The 23,954-nt window shown below is 40.1% G+C and overlaps 1 protein-coding gene across 3 annotated transcripts in view; it reads right to left on the bottom strand.

The window, feature by feature from the left end:
• Positions 1–23,954, bottom strand: part of ITIH5 (inter-alpha-trypsin inhibitor heavy chain 5) — an 85,838-nt gene that overhangs the window by 49,446 nt on the left and 12,438 nt on the right. For all 3 annotated transcript variants that reach the window (XM_073229352.1, XM_073229353.1, XM_037001353.2), the window contains exons 3-7: positions 21,384–21,547; positions 20,399–20,500; positions 18,313–18,563; positions 5,575–5,744; positions 4,732–4,848 (exon numbers count right to left, since the gene is read on the bottom strand). In XM_073229352.1, the coding sequence (XP_073085453.1) occupies positions 4,732–4,848; positions 5,575–5,744; positions 18,313–18,563; positions 20,399–20,500; positions 21,384–21,547 (804 nt within the window). The remainder of the gene's footprint in view (positions 1–4,731; positions 4,849–5,574; positions 5,745–18,312; positions 18,564–20,398; positions 20,501–21,383; positions 21,548–23,954) is intronic.

Here is a 23,954-nt window from a genome sequence, read left to right as displayed (position 1 = left end):
TGCCCTTCACCCTGGATAGAGTCTCAGTCTCCCAGTGTGTTCTGCCTGCCCCTGGTGCCCAGCCCCAATAATCACCAGAACCCAATGTAATGTGGGTTTGTGCTCCCAGAGCAGATCTCCAGGGCCAGATATGAAGCGCTCTTGGCTTCTACCCCCTACCCGCTCAGTGCCTCTTTCTCCCTCCTGTAGGCTGGGGTGGGGGAGGGCTTAGGTACTGCGCAATCTTGGGTTTGCTGCCTCACCCTTTGCTGCATGGTCCTCTCTTCTTCCCTGGCTGTAGGAGGTCTGCTCTGTAGTCTTTCAGGTCATTTTCAGGTCTAGTTGCATTTGCTGCATTTTCCTCTTTTATGTGTTTTTGGGAGGAGGTTTCCATCTTGCCTTCCTATTCCGCCATCTTTAATCTCCCTTCACATCCGAAATTGTCATAAGTAATTCACATTATTTAAAGTTTGGCAATATGAAGATAAAGATAGTATTTTTAACTTGCATTTCGTTTCTTATTAGTACATTTGACTCTCATTATCTTATTGAATCTTATTTCTTCTTTGTAAATTGCTTCATATTCTTTGCTCATTTTCTTATGCAGGATTAATATTTACTGATCTAGAATAGCTCTTTATATATTAAAGATGAACTCCTGTTATTCTTTATATAGTAAAGAAAAACTTTTGGCTGCATAAATTTTTTCCAGTCTTTTGTTCACTTTTATTCTCTTTTCACATAAAAAAAGTTTAAAATTTTTATGTGCTAAAGTTACTGATTTTTTTCTTTGTAATTGCTTTCATTACTTTTAGGCTTAGAAAGTCTTTCCCTACTTCAAAACTAGTTAAATATAAGTGTATATTTATATTCACTGATTCCTTTGAACTGAATCCATTTGGAATTCTTACTCTGGTAACAGTTTTAAACAGTTTTAAATTGGTATGGCCTTTCTAGAAAATGTTTTTGTAATATTTGTAGAAACTGTAAATGAGTTGTATTCTTTGCCCCAGTGATTCCACTTCTCAGAATCTAACTTCCGAAAATAATTGTACAAGGTTTCTACATTGTACATGAAAGTCACCAACACCATTTATAACAGCAAAAAAGAGAAACAACTTAAACATCTCTCATGGGTGGTAGAGTGAGTAAATGTTCTACTACATTTTCCAATGTGAAAAGCACAAGCCATATGTGGCTAGTGGCTACCGTATTAGATAGCACAGGTGTAGAACATTCCCATTCTCATAGAAGTTTCTATTTAACAGTGCTGCCCTGCAGCCATTAAAACCAGGTTTTTAAAGATTATTTAGTAGTATTAAATATATTCATAATATAACAGTAAGTAAAAATATCAAAAAACAAAATATTTGGTGGTACTACAAATTCAAATTGCTTGCAGTAACTTTAATCATCAACATCTTTATCAAGTTACATTTTTTCAAAGGACATCTAAACCTTGCCCTCATGAAGCTCACTGTCTTGAAACAGAAAAAAGGAAATCTAAAAATTCACAGGTGCATAGGTATCTAGTGAGTGCATGGGGAAACCTAGCACATGGCACCAACCCAGTAACTGTTAATTGATTAAAAATCCAAATGGGAATTATCATACTTGTAAGGTTGAAGGCACTGGGGGGAAGGGTGAGCATGTCAGACCCTGATGACGTGCCAAAGTCCCCAGCTGCTGACTGTCCCAACCTGAAAAATGTGCCTTAGGCTAGCCAATCCTCACGCCACTGTAAATCTAAGCTCTGCCTCCCCCTACCTTCTTTAAAAACTCACTGCCTGTCTACTTCGCTGCCTGTCTACTTTCACGTGACTTCCCTGGCCTGTGACAGCAAGGCCGCGGAACCTCGCCCAGAGGTATTCACATAAATTAACTGGCCCTTTGTTGCCTCTCTTTGCCTGCTTATTTTGGCTAGAATTTATCTTACAATACTGAGTCAGATGCAAGACCTAGTTAACAATGTATTCTGGGTGATAACTTACTTCAGGAAATGGTGCCTATAAAGAAACCTACAGGTAATTTGTTTGCCACCTTCTTACTGAGAACAGCTAAAAAAGCTAAACAAAATGTATTATTTTGTACAGATCTTGAGAGTATCAGTTAACAACATAGTGAGAAAAAAGATCTCGGAGAAGGGTAAAATTTAAAGAGGAAGGCTCAGCATTTGGGATCATTTTGTCTAAGGCATGTTTGTTAGGCCAAAGTGGTATCTCCGAGGCTGAACACCACTTTGGTTGCTTAGTAGGGAGCCAAAAGTTGAAGTCCAGAGTCTACCAAAGATTAAGTGATCTGATAAACCCTATGTATTTGGTGCAAAACAGAAACAAACCAGGTCTTGAAAGGACTGTAATCCTGCTTTGAGCCATTTGGGGTTGCCCAGAGAAGTCTCAAGCCATTAAGGTGGACCAAAATGATTCCAGATTGTAATTCCTCCAGCTACCTCACAGAAACAACCCAAAACTTTCTCTAGCATAGTAGATCATCATCCTAGGCCTCAAACTATTTCTACAAATGAACATTTGAATATATTGTCCATCATGCAATCAAAGATGATTTGTGTTGCACAAGGAGAGAAGAAGAGAAACAATGAGAACAGTTCCTGAGGGTCTCCAAGGTTTGGAATTATCAGTATGGACTTTAAAATAACTATGTTTAATTTGCTTAAGAAAATAAAAAAATTGTTGAAAGCTTTGTAAAATAGCTTGACATTCCAAAAAGGGACAGAACAAATTTAAAAAAGAACCAAAGAGAAATTCTACAACTAAAAAAAAAAAAAATGCAATAACTGAAAAACTCAATGGATGAGTTTAACAGCAAATTAGACATAACTGAGAGAGAACTCTGAACTGCAATATACATTGGAATGAAATATAGAAAGGTGAAAGCTGGAATAGAAGAGAGCATGGAAAGCATAGAGGATATGGACAGAAAAATCTAACATGGGGATCCCATAAGAAAGTGAGCCAAAGCAATTTCATAAATAATGGCTGAGGATTTTCCGATGAATCCACAAGAACATTCATGAAGTCCTAAGAACCTCAGACAGAAAAAAGTCAGATAAAATCCACACCTAGAACCATCACATTAAAGCTACAGAAAGCCAAAGATGAAAAGGAAAGTTTTAAAAGTTGTTGACAATAAAATATTACTTTTAGAGGAACAATAGTTTAAAACATTGCTGATTTTCAGCAACAAGGGAAACCAGCAAACAATGGAATTGGTCTTCGATGGACTGAAAGAAAATCACTGCAAATCAACAATTCTTAACCCAGTAAAAGTATTCTTAAAGAAGAAGAGTGAAATCAATCATTGTCAGACAAACAAAAACGGAGAGAATTTGTTACTGGCAGAGGGCAGACTCACATTTAACAAGATGCCAAAGAGTGTTCTTCACTCAAAAGAACAGTAATCCCAGATGGAAGAGCAGAGACAGGAAAGGGAGGAGAAGCAATTAAGATGGAGAAGTTGGCAGGCTGAATTCTGTACAAAAACGTGATGTGGAAAAACTACAAGGAGCTGCCTTACAGGGTGAGGTTATCTTCCCCTATCCTAGTTAGAAATTGTATTTGGTTATAATCTGAAAGAAAACAGTTAAGCCCTATTCTTGCATCACATTTTGGAATGTATTTTTTACTATTTTGGGATGGGGGAAAATTATCCACCATGAAGAAAATATCAACAGATTTTACTACATGATTTTTGAAAAATATAAATGGCCAAAGAAATCATTTACAAAATAATAACTGAGAAAACATTTTTATAATAGTTTATCAGCTAGGATCAAGTTCAGCTGCACACAGAGTGGGACCTGGGGTGGAAACAGGTGGGTAGAGAATTCTTATGAGGTTTGAGATACTATTTTACTCATTCAACCACATATTTCTTATTAACCAATAAGAATGGACAGTGAATTAGGAAAGAAAGGCCAAAACATCTATGTTTTTGATGAATGTAGGGATATTAGTTGGCCTGGCAGCCAGTAGTTCATTCTGTTTTCTGTTATGTAAGTTGGAACTATATTATAAATGCAAATTTCTGATATTTATGATATCAGAGTAAGATAAGAAATAGCATTTTCCAGTGGTTTGAAAAAAGGTATATAGTTGTATTTTCAGGATAATTTAGTTTTTGAGCATGGACTACATGCCCCCTTCTGGAACTATCCCTCCTATCCCTAGAATTTTAAGGTTCATCCTAAATACTGTTAAGACTATCAGTCCAGTTTGACAATATGGGTGAATGTTGAAACCACAATGTTATTCATGCATGTGAAACTTTCATAAGATTGTATATCAAGGATACTTTAATATAATAAAAAGAAAAGAGTATCAGTCCATAATTACTGAGACACAAGTCCTTTGTTCTAAGGCAAGGTCAAGGGGGCTGCCAATTGATCTACTCCATTGTTCTCAAAGCCATCATTAAGGAACAGAATTACTCATCACAAGTGGTGCAGCTGACTGGCTCTCAGTGAATTCCTGTCTCACTCCTATTATCTACTCTGCCACTTCCCTTTATGTCAAGGTGTTTCTATAGCATGCCCCTCTGTTCTCTTAAAACCACCATGCTGAAATGATCATTTATGTCAATGGCTTAGCGGAATCAGTTCAGGAATTATCTCTGTAGATAGGAATAGCTGGATGGTAAAGCTGACAGCTGGCACCCACTGGATTTTATTGACAGAGAACATTAGTGGGTCAGGCAAAAGTGACAGGGAAATATAGGCAGTTGGCCCTCACCCACCTGCCGGAGTTTGGTTCCTACCATGGATGCACTGCTGTCAAGCACAAATACCACATTCTTGGGTAATGGAGGAAGGTCTTTGGGAGCAAAGTAGTGCACAAAATAGCCATTTAGAACCTGGTGGAGGGAAAAGAAAGTAAAAATGATAGTACTCAGAATAAGTAGGAAAACTAACTAAATGGATAACCTATGAAACTTCTAAAAGTCAAAGACAGCATGAAACAGAGTCTACAGCCAGATTCCATACCCAGAGCAAAAGTATCTATGGTCCTGGTCCTTCCATGAGAACTAATTGTTGATTCCACCTGTATAAGGACAGCATTATCCCTTAAAAATGTATTGATGAGGTTGACTACTTCAATCTAAAACATTCATTTTGTCTCTGACCCTTGTCACTTGAGAATCCTGCTTCTTTCATTACCTGGTTTTTACCAAGCATCTTACAAGTCAAGACATCCAAGTTGCCTACATTCTGGATGCACATTAATACATTTTAGTATTCCCACCCTGTTTCTGGAGCAATAAAACCTAAAGGGAAATGAGCCACAGACAAGTCCCTCTCAATTAAAATTGAAGATGAACTAAGACTCTAACTTTATCTAAAACATCACAGGGAAAATTACATCATAAATTTCATTTGCTTTCCAGATTATTGAGCCAGGACCCTCAGCCTCCAGCAAGGCAATACCACCAGCTTCCTTGGAAACATATTTTGGGTTAAAACAAATTTTCTAAGAATCAGAAAAGTTCTCTCTCCCTTAGGTAAGTATTAGAATCCTTAGTTCTTGGTACAACTAAAACTGTCAAGCAATTAACATGAAACAGCAACCACTAACCCATTACCTGGATGTCCCCAATGCTCTGTTCCCTACTGACGTCATATCGAATGATGAAATCTCCCAAAATGCCGTTCTGGGCAATCTTGGCTTGTTGTACCACACTAGGCTTAAAACTGACTTTGGCGAAAGTTTCATTCTGGCTGATAACAGTAGAAGGAGGAGGCCCAGAATCATCTGCAAAGATATAAACATAATTTGTCACTGAATATGCAAATATTTTTCTAAAAAGAAATAAGGGCCATTTTGCATAGATGCAGAGGATTTGACCTTATTTTATTGCAGGTTTGTATTCCAGGTGAATTTTCCAGACTTTGTACTGATAATATATCACAATGCAAGATACACATTATCACACATTTCACCTCTATGCCTCCTTTAAGTCTTTTCTTATGAGAATTTTTAAAACACATAAAAGCAGAGAGAAGTAAAATAAGCCCCCACATACCCATCATCCAACTTTAATGACTACGGACTTTTTGCCCATCCTCTGTAACTGCTTTTATATCTCCCCCTCACCATTTTTTGCTAGTGTTTTACCTAGGCATTATATTTCACCCGTAAATACTTCTGTATGTATCTCTTAACTGTAAGAACTTTTTTTAACATAGCAACACCATTGTCACAAGTAACAAAATCAACACTCAATACCTCAATAGCCTCAATACTCAGTATGGCTCTAAATTTTCCTGATTCCTTAGAATGGCTGGAATGGTTGATTTGTTTGAATTAAGATCAAAACAAAGGCCACACATCCCATTTGGTTTATGTTTCTTAAATCTCTTTTATCTATAAGTGTCTCCTCCCCCACCTTTTTTCTAATGCTACATATATGTTGTGAAACATCAGGCATTCGTCCCATTGAATTTCTCACATCCTGCATTTTATGACTGTTTATCTGTCCTGTCTTGCAACATGCTCCATTTCCCCTTGGTTTCCAACTTTGGCTCACACTGCTACACCTGGGGGGACTAGGAAAAATACTGATGCCCAGGCCCAGAGCTCATTTAATTGGTCTGGGACACAGCCTGGGTGTCAGGACTCTTTCAGTTAGTTCCCCATGGGGGCCTGACGGATGGTCAGGGTTGAGAACCACAGCTCAATCCCCTGAATTTCCTGTGTTGTGGCAGGTAGAGCTAGAGGTTTGCTTAGACGCAGGTTCAATGCTATTGACAAGAACACCCCATTTGCTGCTGAGTACTTACTCCTGCATAATAACTCGTTGTCTACTTTCAGCTGGAATAGGATTGAGGGCAGGTTCCAGTATCGTCAATATGATCACCTGTTAGAGAGTTCCTCATCAATCTTTCACTAAATAGTTTAATCAATCACTAAAGATGTCTGTCCAGATCCACCTTTCATTAGAATTGCAAAAGGATGGTTTGTAATTCTACTAATCATTCCAAATGGAATTATTCCATAAAGAACACCCTACTCCCATTGATTTTTCGGTTACCCCAACATACTGTTTGTCCAGCAAGTTTATGGCTCTTTTTAAGAAAACCAGCAACGATTCCCAAAGCTTTTGCCAGCATGAATCTTAGGCTATAGATTAGAATTACAGAAAAGTAAACATATATGGATTTCGTGTGGTTTAAGAAAAGTTAGTGATGTGACAGATTAAGCAAAGCACATACCATTTTTTTACTCATGACCTGCATTTCCTGTGAGAGCACATGGAGGATTATTTTGCAGAGTGCCCACCTTAAAATCCAAACAACACCATGTCTATAGAATCAGCAACAGAAATCCAAATTTTTTTATTTCTGCATGCACCATAAAGAATATGAAAATAAAAATGGAGAATTCATAAACATCAATATATGTGGAGACTTTTCATCCAGATACTGAATCCAAGCCAAGCTTAAAACTGCTAGAAGGCAGCTGATTATCTTTTAAAATCTATTCAAGTTGATTCTGAAGAGTAAACTGACCAGCAATTTTCTATCCATAATTAGCCAAATAGAAAAGGAAATGAGACATAATTTACCCGTGGTAATTTGTATTTAAAAATAAACTTCCTTCTGCTAAAATAAACGTTTATTAGACATTAAAGTCAAAGGAAGTTTAAACACTTCCCTTAACAGAACAATTATTTTTCAGACATTTTAGGTATAACCTTAGCAGGAACAAAAGGGCAGAACTGGTATCTTCTATTATTTGCACTTGTCAAGGGCAAGCATTTCAGGAGCAGCCAGGTGTGAGCAAATAGGAAAGTTTATTCTTGTAGAAGACAGTTGCATGAAAAATAACATGCTTCCAATGTGCTTATCTGATGAAGGAGTTGGGAAAAATCTCGAGGACATGTTAACAAGTGCCAGCCTCCAGTTCACCAGCATGGTTGATGCCTTAGGAGGAAGGACAAGAGGCCCTTGAAACAGAAGGAAACCACCTGTTCTCCAGAGTCGATCTCTCATTGGTATAGTAAGCAAAGCACACAGAGTGAGAGGTGCACATTAGCCAGGCACCCGGGATCATAACGAGTCAGAAGGACCTACATTCAATACTGGCTCTACCTCTCATCTGTGAAATTTGGGGCAACTTACTGAGCTTTGGTTATCTCACCTGTGAAAAGGATTCATAGTCTAACAAACTCACACTATTGGAAAGATTAAGGGCTGTAATGCACAGTAGGCCTTCCTTATCCACGGGGGAAATGTCCCAAGTCCCCCGTGGGATGCCTGAAACTGCAGATAGCACCGAAACCTACAGATACTATAATTTCCCTACACATACACACACCTATGATAAAGTGTAGTTTATACATCAAGCACAGGAAGAGAGTAACAACCATAATCAATAATAAGATAGGACAATTGTAGCACTATAATGTAATAAAAGTTCTGGGAATAGCTTCTTTCTCAAAGTATCTTACTGCGCTGAACTCACCCTTCTTCTCATCATGAGGTGGGATGACAAAGTGCCCACGTGGTGAGACGCTGTGAGGAGAGGCATGCAGGAGCTGTGACGTGGCCTTAGACTGCCAGTGACCCTCTGACAACTGGTGTGAAATGTAATGATATTATTTGCCAAATGGACCTCTGCCTGTTCTTTTCCTCAGGATAAGTCTGCCTGTGCAGGCACTTAGATGGGGATTGGCTGTGTTCAGAGCAATTCCAGCTGGCGGAGGAGGCCTGGGGAGGGACGTACCGGGAGGCACTTGCACTCTGCATCAGTAAGCTTGGTGGAAGCAGTCTTCACAGGCTGTCTTGTTAGAAGTGTTTGAGCAACTGAATGAGTCATTGCCTGCAGCGATGGTGCAGAGTAGCTCTCCTGGTGTGGCCTTGGCCCACCAGCATCAGGGACACCTGGGAACTTGCCGCAAACACAAATTGCCCAAAAACTCCAAATCAGAAACTGTGGAGGTGGAACCCAGAAATGTGCATTTTAGCAAGCCTTCCATGTGATTCCGGTTCCTGCACAGAGATGATGGTCATGTGCCTTTGACATGTGTACTTAGGTGGCACCCGGTGACCTCTAACTTCAAAATTCTCCATTAATTAGATTTGACTCTATGTGTACTATCAGCACGTACCTACTTTTTCTTGCTTCAAATCTCTCATTGAAATGTTCTTTACAATTACCCTGAATTAATACCATTCATGACTGAATAAAAACACTGAGGATTAAAAAGTGCAATTCCTCTCCTCATAGTTCATTCGACTAAGCTCTTGGATATAAGCCATGAGAAAGGACAATGTATTATTATTTTGGTTTCCTGTTGACCTCTGATGTTTGCTAGTTCATGATGAAAATTCATGTGATTCCTCTAAATGGGTTTATGTTATATGTCCAAAGAGTCGGTTGATTCCCAATTTGGTTACTCCCAAGAAGCCTAGCTCCTGAGACTGACTTCCACCCAGTAAGTACCAGACAGCCAGTGTGATTCAGTGAATTTTCCACTACCTGTCAAAAAAAAATGGTTGCTGGGGAAAATTTCAGAGTAATATTTCTGGAAAATAAAATCCTCTTTTTATTGGAGAATGAAAAGCCCTTTTTATCAATGAGGTTATATAGGCTGCCCCATAGTTACTGACCAAAATCGCAAAGCAGAATAAAATGATTCAGCTTCTCCTTGATGGGGCCTGGGGCTCCGACTGCAGACTGCCACAGAATCATTCCTTAGCACAGTGAGCTTTATCTGCCAGGCCCCAGCAGTCATGGAATGTGTCCTAAAGAGAATGTGGAGCACAGGGAAGAGGCGGGGAGCAGACCAAAAGCAAGAACCTGACCTACTTTCCTGATGAGGCCACATGTGTCTTTTTGTGCTCCTGGTTTCCTCCGTCTGTGCCCACTTGGGTAGGGTCGGGGTGAACCATGCTGACTGCTCTGAATCGAGGAAGCCGAGTCCTCTAATGACATCTTGCTGTTGGAATCCATGCATCAGTAGGCTCCTGCAGGATGGCCCTCAGTGGCATACCGCTGGCTCTGGCACATTCCTCTCTACCCACTCCTCCCTGCCTCTCGGTTATCAGTGTCCCTGATACTCTCTTCCTGTCTAAAGCCTGGGATTTTTGAACAAAAAGAAATGTGTTATTTTAGAAGCCATATAGTACCGAAGAAAGTGGGCTCCAGAGTTGGACAGACTCAAAATGACGGACTGAATATCTCGGAGGCCCTGGAATAAACCCATGTAATACAATCACTGTCAGAATTGAGTGAGATTGAGTCAGTAAGGTGCTGGGCACACAGTAGGTGCTCAATACCTATCAGTCTCCAGCCTCTTCCCCTTCAGAAGTAGCTTCTTGAACTTCTGTCTAGGATGAAACACACTCTGATAACAGTTTACATTTTGCCTCAGTGGCTTTCTCTGAACTACTGAAAGCTTACTAAAAACAAAAAATCACTACTTGGAGGGAAAAAAGGCACAGTGTAATGAGCATTCACAACAGAGAACTCAAGAATGGTTATACGAAAAATGATCTTAACAAAGTATAATGGAGTTAGCAGTCTCCCATGAGCACCCTGAAATTATATATTCAGAATTTTGCATGAAAGTATATGTGTGTTATTTTTTTTTCTGGGAAGAGTGTCTATAGCTCTCGCCAGATTCTCCAAAGAGTCTACATAAGGCTAAGAATCATGCATACAAGTGCTATTAAATATACCTTCCATTGATTCCATCTTGTAATGACAAGGCATTTCATATATTTTACATCAAGGGTAAAGAGAACAAGTGTCCTTTAGTGTTGTCCTGGAATGTGGGTGTTATTCACAAATATACATTCTCCTCTTAGACAACCATATGGGGTAAAAAGAAGGCCCACTGCCATGTAAAATATCTAAAGATGAAGAGGTATAGGAGCAAAGAACCACAGTCAAGGAGACGAGCTGGAAGCCACAGCCCTTTGGGTCAAGGGATGCAGGGATTTCCTGGCCTCTGTTTCCTGTGGGCCTTGGTGGAGGACAAAAGCAGCCAACACGGGGTGATTATACAGAAGGATTTCCAAACAAACAGTGCTTGCTCATTTCCCTTTGAAAGAGGTTAAATTGTTACTATTTGTTTATGTAACCTGTTCACCTGGGCTCCAGTGGGGAGATTTCTTAAATATATGGCAGTCAAAAATACTGTGAAAAATTGAGCAACTACACTTTGATGGTAACAATAAAGATAAAATTCAAGCAAATTTGCCGTGTTAAAAGAAAAAGTGATGGAGATATAATGTGCTGCGTGGCGACTGTAATCAGAAATACTTACTGCATATGTAAAAGTTGCTAAGAGTAGAGCTTAAAACTTCCCATCACAAGAAAAAAATTCTAATTGTGTGGTGATGGGTGCTAACTAGACTTATTGTGGTGATCATTCCACAATACATGCAAATATCAAATCATTGTTATACACCTGGAACTATATATTGTATGTCAATTATACCTCAACAGAAGAAGAAATATTGGCTATGTCTCAGGGAAAAGAAGGGGTAAAGTTGAAGCAATGAAGATGGGAAAGAATTTGGTTAAAGTCCTTCATAAGTCCCCTGATATAAAGCTTTCTTACTGGATGGGGTTTTTCTCTCCTCTGTTGATATTTGGTATTTTAAATCCTTTTGGAAAATAGCATCATAGAGCTATGACAGCAACATATAGCAGAATAATTATGCAAATTTACAGGTGAAGGAGTTCAAATTCAATTCTGTCACTTTATTGTCAAATGGCTTTTGTCAGATTTCTTAGCAAATTGCTTTCTTCATAACTTACTCAATGCATTCTTCCTAAAATAATATATTCCTCAGTCTCAGTTTTCCCTATTTGACTGACTTCCCCAGAGAAACTGTGGTTGAAAACAAGTGTAAACTACCTCTTACCTTCTAAAAGCAGTTAACCCCTAAAGATATGCATTATCCTTTCCCAATAGCATTTTGCATCCATCAGGGATCTGGAATACTAGCTGCTCTAAGCATTTGAAACTGAACCCAATGGAGGCCCAGCAAAAGCAGTGCCAGAGCAGCAAAGGATAAGACTGATAGATTTCTGTGAAATTCCTCTACATTGCCTTCTTGCATGGAAGGGGAACACAGCCCACACATTGAGAAAACCCGCATGGCTTTTTTTTTATTATTAAAGTATCACTGATATACAATCTTATGAAGGTTTCACATGAACAACATTGTGACTTCAACATTCACCCACCCCCCAACTGCAGTCACTGTCCATCGGTGTAATAAGATGCTATAGAGTCATTACTTGTCTTCTCCATGCTTTACTGCCTTTCCTGTGATCTACCTAAATTGTAATTGCTAATTATAGCTGCATGGCATTTTACAGACTTAACCTTACAGAAGATTTTCTTTTGTTATTCAAAACTGCCAACTCCACACACCCATTAGGATGGCTATTATAAAAAAAAGTGTTGGCAGCAATGTGGAGAAATTGGAACACTTGTGCACTATTGGTGGGAATGTAAAATAGTAATAGCTCTGTGGAAAACAGCATGACAGTCCCTCAAATAATTAAAAATAGAACTACCATATGATCCAGCAATGGCACTTTTGGGTACATATACCCAGTAGAATTGAAAGCAGGATCTTGAAGACCCTGCACACCGTGTTCATAGCAGCACTATTCAGAAGAGCCAAGAGGTGAAAGCAACCCAAGTGTTCTTCAACAGATGAATGGATGAGCTAAATGTGGTACACACAGGCAATGGAATATTATTCAGCCATAAAAAGGAAGGAAATCTTGTCACATGCCACAATATAGATGAACCTTGAGGACATTATACTAAATGAAATAAGCCAGTCACAAAAAGACAAATACTGTATGATTTCCCTTATATGAAGTATCTAAAGTAGTCACACTCATAGAAACAGAAAGTAGAATGGTTGTTACCAGGGACTGTTACCGGTTGGGGAGGGGGTGGGGACTGTCGTTGAATGGGTACAGAGTTTCGTTTTGGGAAGATGGAAAAGTTTGGAGATTGGATGCCCAACACTCTGAATAAACTCGACCCAGCTAAATTGTATTCTGAAGATGGTAAATTTACTGTTATATGCTTTTTACCACAATTCAAATATTTTTTAATTTAAAAAAGTTGTTGATTCTAAGTTCCTCAAGGGCACTAACAAAATATTAGACATCTTTAGGTTCCAGGCATCTAGTGCAGTGGAAGAACTCAAGACAGGCTTGCTGAATATCTAACATGACTTAGCACATCAGCACGGAATTGGGCAGATGGACAGAGGTGCTCTGCAAGAGGATCGTCATAAAAGTGTTTTGGTGGGTGTGACAGTATGACAGTACTCTCAGTAACCCATGTCATACTTGCTGGACACACCTCTGGTTTCAGCCACAGCCACGGTGGACAACTGCCATTCGCCCAGGTAACTTCTGAGCTAGCACACCAAACCAAGACAGCAGGAAAAAGGAAGAAACAGAGTGAGGCCTCCCAGAGAAGAGTAGGTCGCTCACCAATGTCAAGTTAAAGAGAAAAGGCCACTTCCTGGGTCTCTGTGAGTCATCCCGCTTACAGCTGGCTCTGACCCAGCCACTGCCAACGTCAGAACAAACTAGATAACATGGGTCCTCATGTCCACATGAAAAACAAAACAAAACAAAACCAGCTATGGAGCCAAATGATTCATACCTGAATAATTTTTGCCCTGAACAATGCTGGAAACCCTCATGTAACAACCAGATTGTTTCCTGGCAAATGTCCCGAGGCCAAACAGGGCCATGCCCTTCCAGCTGCAAAGTGGAGAAGTTCCGGGAGACATGGAGCAGCAGGAAACTGGTACTGGGGGTGACCCAACAGTCACAATGCAACCCTTTAATAGAGCCGAGCTGCCAGATTTAGCAAATAAAAAGACAGGATGCCCAGTTAAATTTGAATTGCAGATAAACAATGAATGATTTCTTTTTTAGTGTAAGTATGTCCCAGATATTTCACAGGACATATTGTTTATGTGAAATTCAAATTTAACTGAGCAACCTGTATCTTACCAGGCAACCGTGGGAAAGGAAGAGACCTACATTTTTGCAACCAGTCTTCTGGAACCAAATTCTGCACCCTAATCCTTCACAGTGAAATAAGAGCTACAACCAATATCTGGCAAAATTAACCAACTTAAACCAAGAAAGTGTTGAAGACCTAATAGCATTTTCATTGCCAACAGTTATTTATTCCTAAATTCATTTAACAAATATGTATTGAGCACCATTCTATAGCAGGCACCATGCTAGGTGCTTAGAATTCAATCCTAAGGGAGGCTTCCCAGGAAAAGGCAGTCATGAGGTTAATAGGCCACACAAAAGAAGGAGATAAGATTTTTAAACATTCATCCACCTCCTACTGATATACAAGACTTTGTACTAGTCTCCAGTTGAGATGACTTGATCTTGTTGGACGTGTGTCTGGTCTTTATTCTATTCCCAAAGTGCCAGCAACCTGATCTTTCAGGATAAAAGTAATGAAAATGGGCTTCCTGTGGTTCTCTTCTTTCTAATTAAGGCTTCTCAGTTCTCAGGATTACCTGAAGGTCAAAATTTTGTAGGAAGCTTGCATAGGAGTAATATGATTAAAAAGCAAGCTGCAGTTGAGTTCCACCAAATTCTACTACTTGCCTTCCTGGTCATGTGAAGGCTACATGGCTAACTTCTGGAGAGCACAGCAAATATTGCTTCCAGGGCACTTGGAGAAAGCAGGATTCTAACAAACCTAGAATGTCATTTTTTCCATTTTATTTTTTTGAGGTAAAATTCACATAACATTAAATGAACCATTTTAAAGTGCACAAGGACGTGGCATTTAGCACATTCACAATGTTGTGCAACCATCACCTCTCTCTGGTTCCAAAACATGCCCCTCATCACCAAAGGAAACCATGTAACCATGAGGCAGTTACTGCCCATCCCTGCCTCCCCAGGCCCTGGCAATCACCAATCTGCTTTCCATCTCTGTAGCTTTATCTATTCTGGACATTTCATATGAGTGGAATCATACAGTATGTGACCTTTCAAGTCTGGCTTCTTTCACTGAGCATGATTTCAATGCTCATCCACATGGTAGCCTGTCAGTACTTAATGCCTTTGTATGGCTGAATAATATTGCATCATGTGGACAGACCACATTTTATCTGCCCATTTGTCTACTCATGGACATCTGGGTTGTTTGCACCTTCTGGCTATTGTGAACAGTGCTGCTATGAATATGCAGGTGCAAGCATATGAATACCTGTTTTCAATTCTTTTGCATATTCTCTTGGAGAAATTGCTTGGTCATATGGTAACTCTGTATTTAACTTTTTGAGGAACCATCAAACTGTCATCCACAGTGGCTACACCATTTCACTCTCCCCAGCAATGTACAAGGGTCCCAATTTCTCCACATCTCTGCCAAAGCTTATTATTTTCTATTTGTTTATTTTTTTATTATTATTATAACCATTCCAGAGGGTGTGAAGTGGTATATCATTGTGGTTTAGATTTGCATTTCCAAATGACCAATGGTCTTGAATAACTTTTCATGTGCTTGTTGGCCAATTGTCTATTTGCTTTGGATATTTATTTCACAGTCTTCTCTTTAACAAGGAGGCAGTAAAGTATAGGGGTAAGGATATGAACTTGGAATCTGATAGTTCTATGTTTAAATTCTGTTTCTATCAGAAATAAATGTGAGGTCTTATTCAATTACTTAAACTCTATAAACCTTAGCTTCTTCACAAATAAAATTGGGATAAAAAAATATGACCTAAGAGGGCTGTTATAAAGATTAAATGAGATAATAACATATGTAAAGCGCTGGGTCCCTCTAGTATCTAGCACATCATAATCCTTATCTTGAATTGCCTCCCTAAAGATGAAAATGGATCCAGTGGTCAGAGATCTGCTTAGAGAAATTTCAGAAGTCTGATTTCTTACCACAGCCTGGTCTATCAAAGGAATGTACTGGCTTGGGACCACATCACACAATTACAACTCATGTTCTGGTGGTGCAAGCTCCACTCTCGTTTGATCTCTACCCTGGCTTCCTTTTGGAAACATGCAAGAGTATCCAGACACAACCACACATTGTGCCCTCTCGCTGCGGAGGCTGCCTTCATGCAGAACAACAACAGCTGAGCTTGGAAAGATGGGGTGGAGAGCAAAGACGGAACCAGTCCAGGGCACCTGGCCAGGGGAATGCTTGCTTGTGAAATCTCCAGACTCTGGAAGGCAAAATATCTCCTTTGGTGCAAAAAGCTGGGAAAACAATTTTCTTATAAATAAACAGATCCCAAGAGATCAATGGTCTGGAAAAATTCCTCTGAGGTTCTGAATAGAAACAGCAAGCAACTTCTCAGCTCATCGTTTTAATTCATCCCCTCTTCAAACATGAGGCACAGCACAGCTCGTCCTCATCCCTGAAGGGTCACAGTGGTTCTGAGAATCAGGCAAACCACACTTACATATCCTTATGTAGCGGGACTGCCACCAGAATCCCCTACCAGCTGCCTCCGCATATTACTGAGCAGGGCTTTCGTCCCAGACACGAGAGCCACTGCTCAGCCCTCCCTGAGGCCCTACCAACTCCAAGAATCTTCTTCCTCCTGCAAACCTACTTCCTTCCCACAGTTGTACACAGGGAATTTCCCTATAAGTTATGCTTAGAAAGAAATGAAATTTTAAAACATCCTTTGTTACTAGTTTGGGTGTTTTCTTTTCCTCTTCTAATTTGCAGACACTGTCTGCTGTTTGAAAGGCACTGTGTTAAATACAGTATGGAGGCAAAGGTTAATCAGACATGGAACTACTTTCCAGTTCCTTAGGATCTAAGACGGGAGATAAGATTTGCATAGAAGAGAGGTGAATATAAGGTGATGATAACAATACCTAATTATGAAGCTCTTGCTCTGGGCAAGGCACACACACTAATGCTTCCCAGAGACCCTATCAGATAGTTATGCCTCTTTCACACATGCAAGCTGAGTCTTAAGGGCCTGGGTCATTTTTTCAAGGTTCTAGTTAATAACCAAACTAAAATCCATTACCCATGCCCCCTACCTGATTTTTGGATTAGTTCTAGATGGAGAGGGTCAAGCTCAGTGTCAGGAGTCAATACATAACAGGCCTGAGTGGTCCCAGCTTTGATAGGAAACCACCATGTGGGGTCGCTGACTGAACTGCTTGCTTCGTGTGGAAGGCGTGTCTTCCGTTTTGCTCATTCCTCAGTTTACCCGCTCCTGGGCCTTCTGTTAGGTAACAACGGTTTCTTACTCCCACTGTCATGTCTCTACTCTCTCCCAGTTCCATTTCTAAATATTCTTGCCCAGGAAGATTTCTTGGGCTGCTCTGGGCTCTCCTTCCAGCCACTGGGGTTGAATCCAGATTCTGCATATTCACGTGTCACTTAGCATCTCCCTGACCTTGACATCAAAATTACCTGAAATCTTATCGTTCCACTCCCAGTGCAATTTTCTGACACATCTGTCTTGCTACCCAAAGTGACATTAAACCTGGCTGGTATATTTAGGATAAGGCCCAACATAAGCATATATTTAATATAAACTATTAGTTGAAATTGATAGAGTGAGTCAATTAGATTATATTGAATTTTCCATTATCATTTCAACAAACAGAATGCTATTTCAAAAATTAGAATTTTGAGAAAAACTTAAATTGAGTGGTCCCACTAATGAACCAAAATGTCTATGTCTTATATCAATTTTACACTACACATTTTTCATTATTGAATTTCAGAAAGAATATAACACAGTGTTTAGGTGTTCATGTTAAACACTTGATGTTTTAAAAACAGATTTTTAGAAAACAACTCCATAATCCCTTATCCTTAATATAAAATGATTATTTTATAAAACTTTCTAATCTTTGCTCAGCTTCCTGTTAACATTATAGCGTATGTACAACTGTGTCTTTTTCCCCTTTCACATGCTGAATTATTTTTATAACCGTATTTTACTAGTCACATCCCAGTGGTTGAATATTTAGGATCCTGGAATGTTTCTTCTACAAGCATTACCAAACAAGCTCATGCCAACAACTTTGCCAATATTTTAGTTGCTACACCTGGATTATAGTCCCAGAAGTGAGATAACCGTGTCAAGTGATTCAAACATTTTAAAATCTCCAGGTAGAGTCTGGCTTTGAAAACGATTGTCCAGGTCACTGTCTTTGTTTTGTTACCATCTTTCTGGTCCCACAAACACTCAGAGTCTTTGCTGGAGCGGGGCCGTCTGTTTTACAGGGTCTCGGAAGCGCCTCCCTGCGCGGGGCTACCCAGATCTGCGCACACCGGCCAGCCGGCACCACTCACCTGCCCCCTTCCCACCGCCCTTCCGCCGACTGCTCCGGAACTGCAGCACCTCCAACGCCCTGATGCCCGACCTCTCCAGGACATCCACCTCCACAGTCAGCCTCCCCACCAGCTGCTGGGGGCGCACGCTAACAGCGTGCTCGTACTTCCCAAGCCGCCTCTGCAAGAGCTCTTCGTAACTGAGGAGGAAGACAGCCTTGTCCTTGCTGGGAATCAGCGCAGAGGCTCTGAACGTCTCAGTCCCCTGCTCCCTGGGAGGAGAGAAGAGGGAACACGGGTTGGAGAAAGCCAAGCAACCCAGACAACAGCCAAAGTCTCTCAGGGGGAGACCTTACCAAGAAAACCTTAGTAGTGGGAGCAGCAACGGGCTGCACTAGAGGAAGGTGACAAGGCTCAGAGGATACCAGGAGAGAGGTCAGACCACTGAACGTTCCTACTCTCCCTGAGGCAGACCCAAGGGGCCAGAGGGGAAGGGGGACTCTGACGTCAGGAAGGGTCCCAATCAGTGATGGCCTCCAAGTGCTGTTGGTGAAGACAAGGATGTCATCGCCTGTGCAAACTTGGTCACAGCTGTTTGTTTAGTCACCATTTCAAAAGAGTTAGATGTCTTGCTAGATGGTAATAGTGACAGCATTAAGCATTATCTCATATGAAAAAATAAAGACAAAAGCTCCAGGAAAAACAGAAATGTATACGTTGTGATCCAACTAAACTGTGGCATGATTCTGAACAATTTATAAACTGTAAGGGAAGATAATGCTGATAAACCCCTCTCAATAAAGACCACTTGGGACCCACCCACAGTCCAACAGGTGAGGTTTTAATAACCTGATATGGCAAGGGAGACTACGTGCCACAGGCATTGCAGAGAATCTCACCAAAGGAGGACCCAGGGCTGTTACAGGACTGGGGAGGGTGGAGTGTAGGTAAAGGTAAATGGTGCTGTCAAAGAAAGCAGGGCTGTGTGTAAAGCAGTTAATATCAGCCTGGACTGAGAAGCACACTCAAGGTTTCTTGCCCTTAGGAACCACAAACTCAAGATAACTGGGGACTTCTGTGTCTAAGTACCCTTTATCTGAAGCTATAGACCTTGGTTACTTTTTGTTATCAAAGTGAACCCGTGACTCATATCTTCCAGGCAACAGTGAGATGTTCCATTTTCACTAAAATTCCCAACAGCAAAGTGTCTGACAGTCCACAATATTAGAGAACAAGCTTTCTCAAAACTATGTCCTTTTATTAATAAACAAAAATAGGCTCACACATTCACATCTCCTTAGCTAGAAACTAAGATCATTTTTCTTCAGAGAGAACAGATCGCTTCTCTTCAAATGGGCTGGTAGAGAGGGAAACAGACTCAGCACTCTAGGCAGCTCTACAGTTGATGTCATTTCTGTAGTCATTGGAAAGTAAGTGGTATTTATTGGTTTTCCGGGTTAGATTCCGGTTATGCACAAAGAATATAAATATCATGACACCAGAATTTAAATGCTGGTAACTTAGACAATGCAAAAGTAAATGATTAGGTAAGTAAAGATGGGAACTAGACATGGAAAGGAAAAGGCAGTGAGAAGTAAAGGTGAGGGGATATTGCCATTTATGGTAGGAGGGCCATTTTTAGGTGGTATTAACATGGCTTAAATCAATGGAAGAAGAGAAATAATAATGTAAAAAGTCGGAATACAGAGGGAAAGTGGAAGTATTATAAAAATGCTAAATCCTCTTTCTTTACAGCAAAGAATCAACAGACAATGCCTGATTTTTATTAATCTTTAAAAAGCAAGATGACCATCATATTTAGAGTTGGTGGGTAACTAACAAAAACTATTAGAAATATTAGAAGTGGGTGTTTCTAGAAAGTGAGAAATGGGGAGTGGGGGTGGGAAAATGTTCCTTTTCATTATCAACCCTTACCTAACTCTGTTGTTAACCATGTATAGTTAACTATTTATTATTAGGATAAAAATAAAAAGAAGATACATACTTGAAGAAAGAGAAGAGAACAGGATGGGAAGGCAAGGAGTAGGAAATCTGACACTTGGTAGAAGTAGACTCCTTAATTAATTCCTAATTAAACGGCACTTACCCATTATCTTCTGCAGTCTGATTCCTTTTCTCTTTTACTTTATCACCATTTTTCTTTTCTCTCTCTGTAATTTCTCCCTGGTACACCTTGTCTCCAATAAGCCTGAAACACAAGAGACAGCTGGACAACCAGCCTGCAGTTCCATGATAGAGTCTAACATAGATCTCCTAACAATGACAACCCCCCAGAATACTTCTGTTTGCCTCCTGGATAGGCAGAAAGAATGCATTCCAGTCCAGGGCACTACCCTTGAATTATTCATTTCATTCTAGGGCAATTTCCACCAACCCATGGTGCCTTTGTAATTTAGGAGGAAATCAGACCGGCTCAAACAAACTTCCATGAAGATTCACCAACTTGAATCTTTCCCAGACCTAAAATTAAACCTGAACATCTACTCTATTTTGTGTATCTTTACCTCTTAGATCAGAAGAAAAAATATATATTTCATCAGCACATCAAGGGTTTCATGCTGCGTCATCATCGTAAACATTGCCTCTTCTGAGCCACCTCTTTGACTTCCCATGAACAGGCCCCTCTGAAGAGGGAGGGTGGAGCGTAAGTAAAGTTAAATGGCCATCAGCACAGCACTCTTGGCTGTGAGAAATTATCTCCTTCGTTGATTTGTTTACTTATTGATTCTCCCCACTGGAAGTTCAGGAGCAGAATGATGTGTGTTTTCCATAGAAGTACACTAATCACTTTGAAGAGAACCTGGTCCAGAGTGGGCACTCATCCGTTGGAGAGAAGGAGAGAAACAAAGGAACAGAAGGGGAGTGGAATCACAGGACAGAGGACAGAAGGGAGGAAGCAAAGATGGCAGGGAGAGAGGGAAGGAGGAAGGGAGAGAAGGAGGATCACCCTCGATCCCTGTATCATCCTTGGGGATAAAGTCTTCCCCAGGCTGAGGCCCTCATATCATCTCAGGCTCACCCTGACACCAGAGCCCTTCACTGCAGGGGTCTGGGGCCAGCGTGTCACTTACATGGTGAAGTTGGTGATGAAAGCTGCACCTGGAATCTGCATCTGAAACCCAATTTCCTGGTCCGCCGAAGCCCTGTTCAGCATCCGGCAGGAAACCATAGTGAAGGCATAGCGAGAAATTATGGTGGACTTCACCGAGAATTCTGTCATCAGGGGTTTGGTTTTCTGTTGGAATTAAAACACCCAGTGTTTTCACTGATGCATGAACACATGACTCAGCCATGTGGGGCAGGTGTGGGTCCTTCTTTCCATAAGCAAAAAAATCTTCAGTTTGGCACGTTTCCTTTCTTCTTTCTTTGTCTGGTATTGGTTTTCCCACCTTTTTCTCCTTCCACTTGTAAAACAACTGTTGAACCAGTTTATGACATTGAAGCACATCTTTTAACTTTACGAAATGAACACAGTTAAGATTTCCAATTTAATAGAGAATATATATCACTTTAACAATTTAATGAATTATTGGAATTTCAGAAGCAAACAATGGGAAGTATATAATCCATAATCTTAATTTAAGGCAACAGAAGACACCGTAGTAGATAAACTTGGTAATTTGTCAGATGTGTTCTAATTTTCACATTTTAATTTTCAAGTTCAGTGAAATTATAATTGATAAATATTGCATAAGTAAGAACAAATCAACATGACATCAAAAATAGCTTCAAATGTACCCAGGGAAGAATTTAAATTTTTTCCAAAATAGGCTGGACAAGGATTCTCTTCTAAAAAGGCTAAATTTTATTTGGAATACTATGTAGCTAGAGCTGTACACTTTATCTAAGACATATGCTTAATACACTTTTCCCTAAGAGTACTCTGCTTTTACGTAAAAGAGGTAACTGATCGGTTGGTAAGAATACTTAGCGAATGTCAAGATATGGCAATAGTGCAGAATGGATTCAGCTCAGTGTCCTTTGTCTTGAACATTTATAATTTGATGTGTGATAACTGAGGTTCATAGGTAACTTTCCAATCAGCAACAAAGACTGATTTATATTTAGTGTGGTTTGGAATTCTCTGCTTTCTAGGGTGTCTAACAATGATCTCTGCAGAAAGGCTTGAACAGCCAGGCTGCCTCCAGGACCCCTTCATGAAAGAGGCAGGCTTGGAAATCAGGCATTTCAGATTCTCACTTGGGGTCCACAACCTCCTACCTGTGACCTGGGGGCAGTAAATTCCTGGCTACATTGGTACAGTGAGGGGACTGGACTTGGGGCTCCCTTGCCCCCCCTGCTTATACTTGAGACTATTTTGGATATCATGCTGATTTGTTCTTACTTATAAGATAATTATCAATTATAATTTCATTGAACTTGAAAGTGAAAATGTGAAAATTAGAAGACACCTGACAAATTACCAAGTTTAACTACTATGGTGTCTTCTGTTGCCTTAAATCAAGAATATGGATGTAGCGGACTTTTCATAATACTGTATCAAGAGTAAGAAGCATAGTTTATGGGCCCAAGGGACAGACTGAGAAATGTTGCAAGAAGCTATTTTAGTTTTATTGCTTCTGTGCAGTCCCTCTTTTGCCGTAGAAGCTCCTGCTGTCACTTACTTGGCGCAGCCCGTGGCCTTTCATCATAGCCCCCTTGGTCTACCACCTATTGAAATCAGTGATGAGCAAATCTATCCCCCACTCCTGCATGCTGCCCATGCCATCCCCCTGCCCCTACTAGACTGCAAACATGTACAAAACAGGGACCATAACTTATTCCTTTTATTTATTTTTTTACCCACAGATCTTAGTGTAGAGTAAAATTCAAAAACGTTTATGAAATTGAATTTTCTGGATCTTGAACAATTAAAGAAAAACATATATCCCCCAAAATAGGAAATGGTAATAAATGAGTATTTATTAAGCACTATTGGTTCCTTTTCTCAAGGCACATAGGTCACACTGGGAAGAAAGTGCAAAAAATTGCATCATAGCAAGATACATATACTTATTGGCTATAAGTTCCTTCCAGAGTTCAGAAGAAAGACATCAGTGAGGTCTGTAAAAATAAAAGGTTTTAAAAGAGATGGAGACTTTGTATGTGGTGGAAGAGAACAAAAAGAACATTTTAAAAACAGAAGACGTGGAAGTAGGAATGAACATAGCACATTCTTGGAACAAAGAGAGCGGTTTAATTAGAAAGGAGAGTATAGAAAGGAGGGTACATTCTGAGAAGAATATTAAACAGGCATCTAAAATTGTCAGGAAAGGACAACCCCAAAAGCCTAGTGCAGAACTCTGCGTGGCACGGGTTTACAGGGGTTTATGAAAATGTGTCACAAAAGAAGGATATGAAACAGTTGCCTCAGTTTTTCCCAAGGGCCAGTAAAAAATCCAACACACTTTCCATATTTAAGTTTCAATTCGTTATTTCATTGGGGGAAGTCAACTGGAAGACAGAGTGAAATTAAGTCTTCCTGTGACATATTATCTCTTCATTATTTTTCCTACAAAAGGCTAAGCAGATGGAAAAGCAGTTTGAGGCAGGGAGTGTCTTAATTAGCTGCTCGAGGGACCAAAAGTTTCTGTGTGACTCATGCGAGGCACTTAGAATCAAGCCACCCAGACGATGTCCTG

This window comes from Manis javanica, chromosome 2 (genome assembly GCF_040802235.1).
Source record: "Manis javanica isolate MJ-LG chromosome 2, MJ_LKY, whole genome shotgun sequence".
NCBI classification, from domain to species: domain Eukaryota; kingdom Metazoa; phylum Chordata; class Mammalia; order Pholidota; family Manidae; genus Manis; species Manis javanica.
The sequence above is the reverse complement of the archived record's forward strand: the minus strand, read 5'-3'. Positions and strand labels throughout refer to the sequence as shown.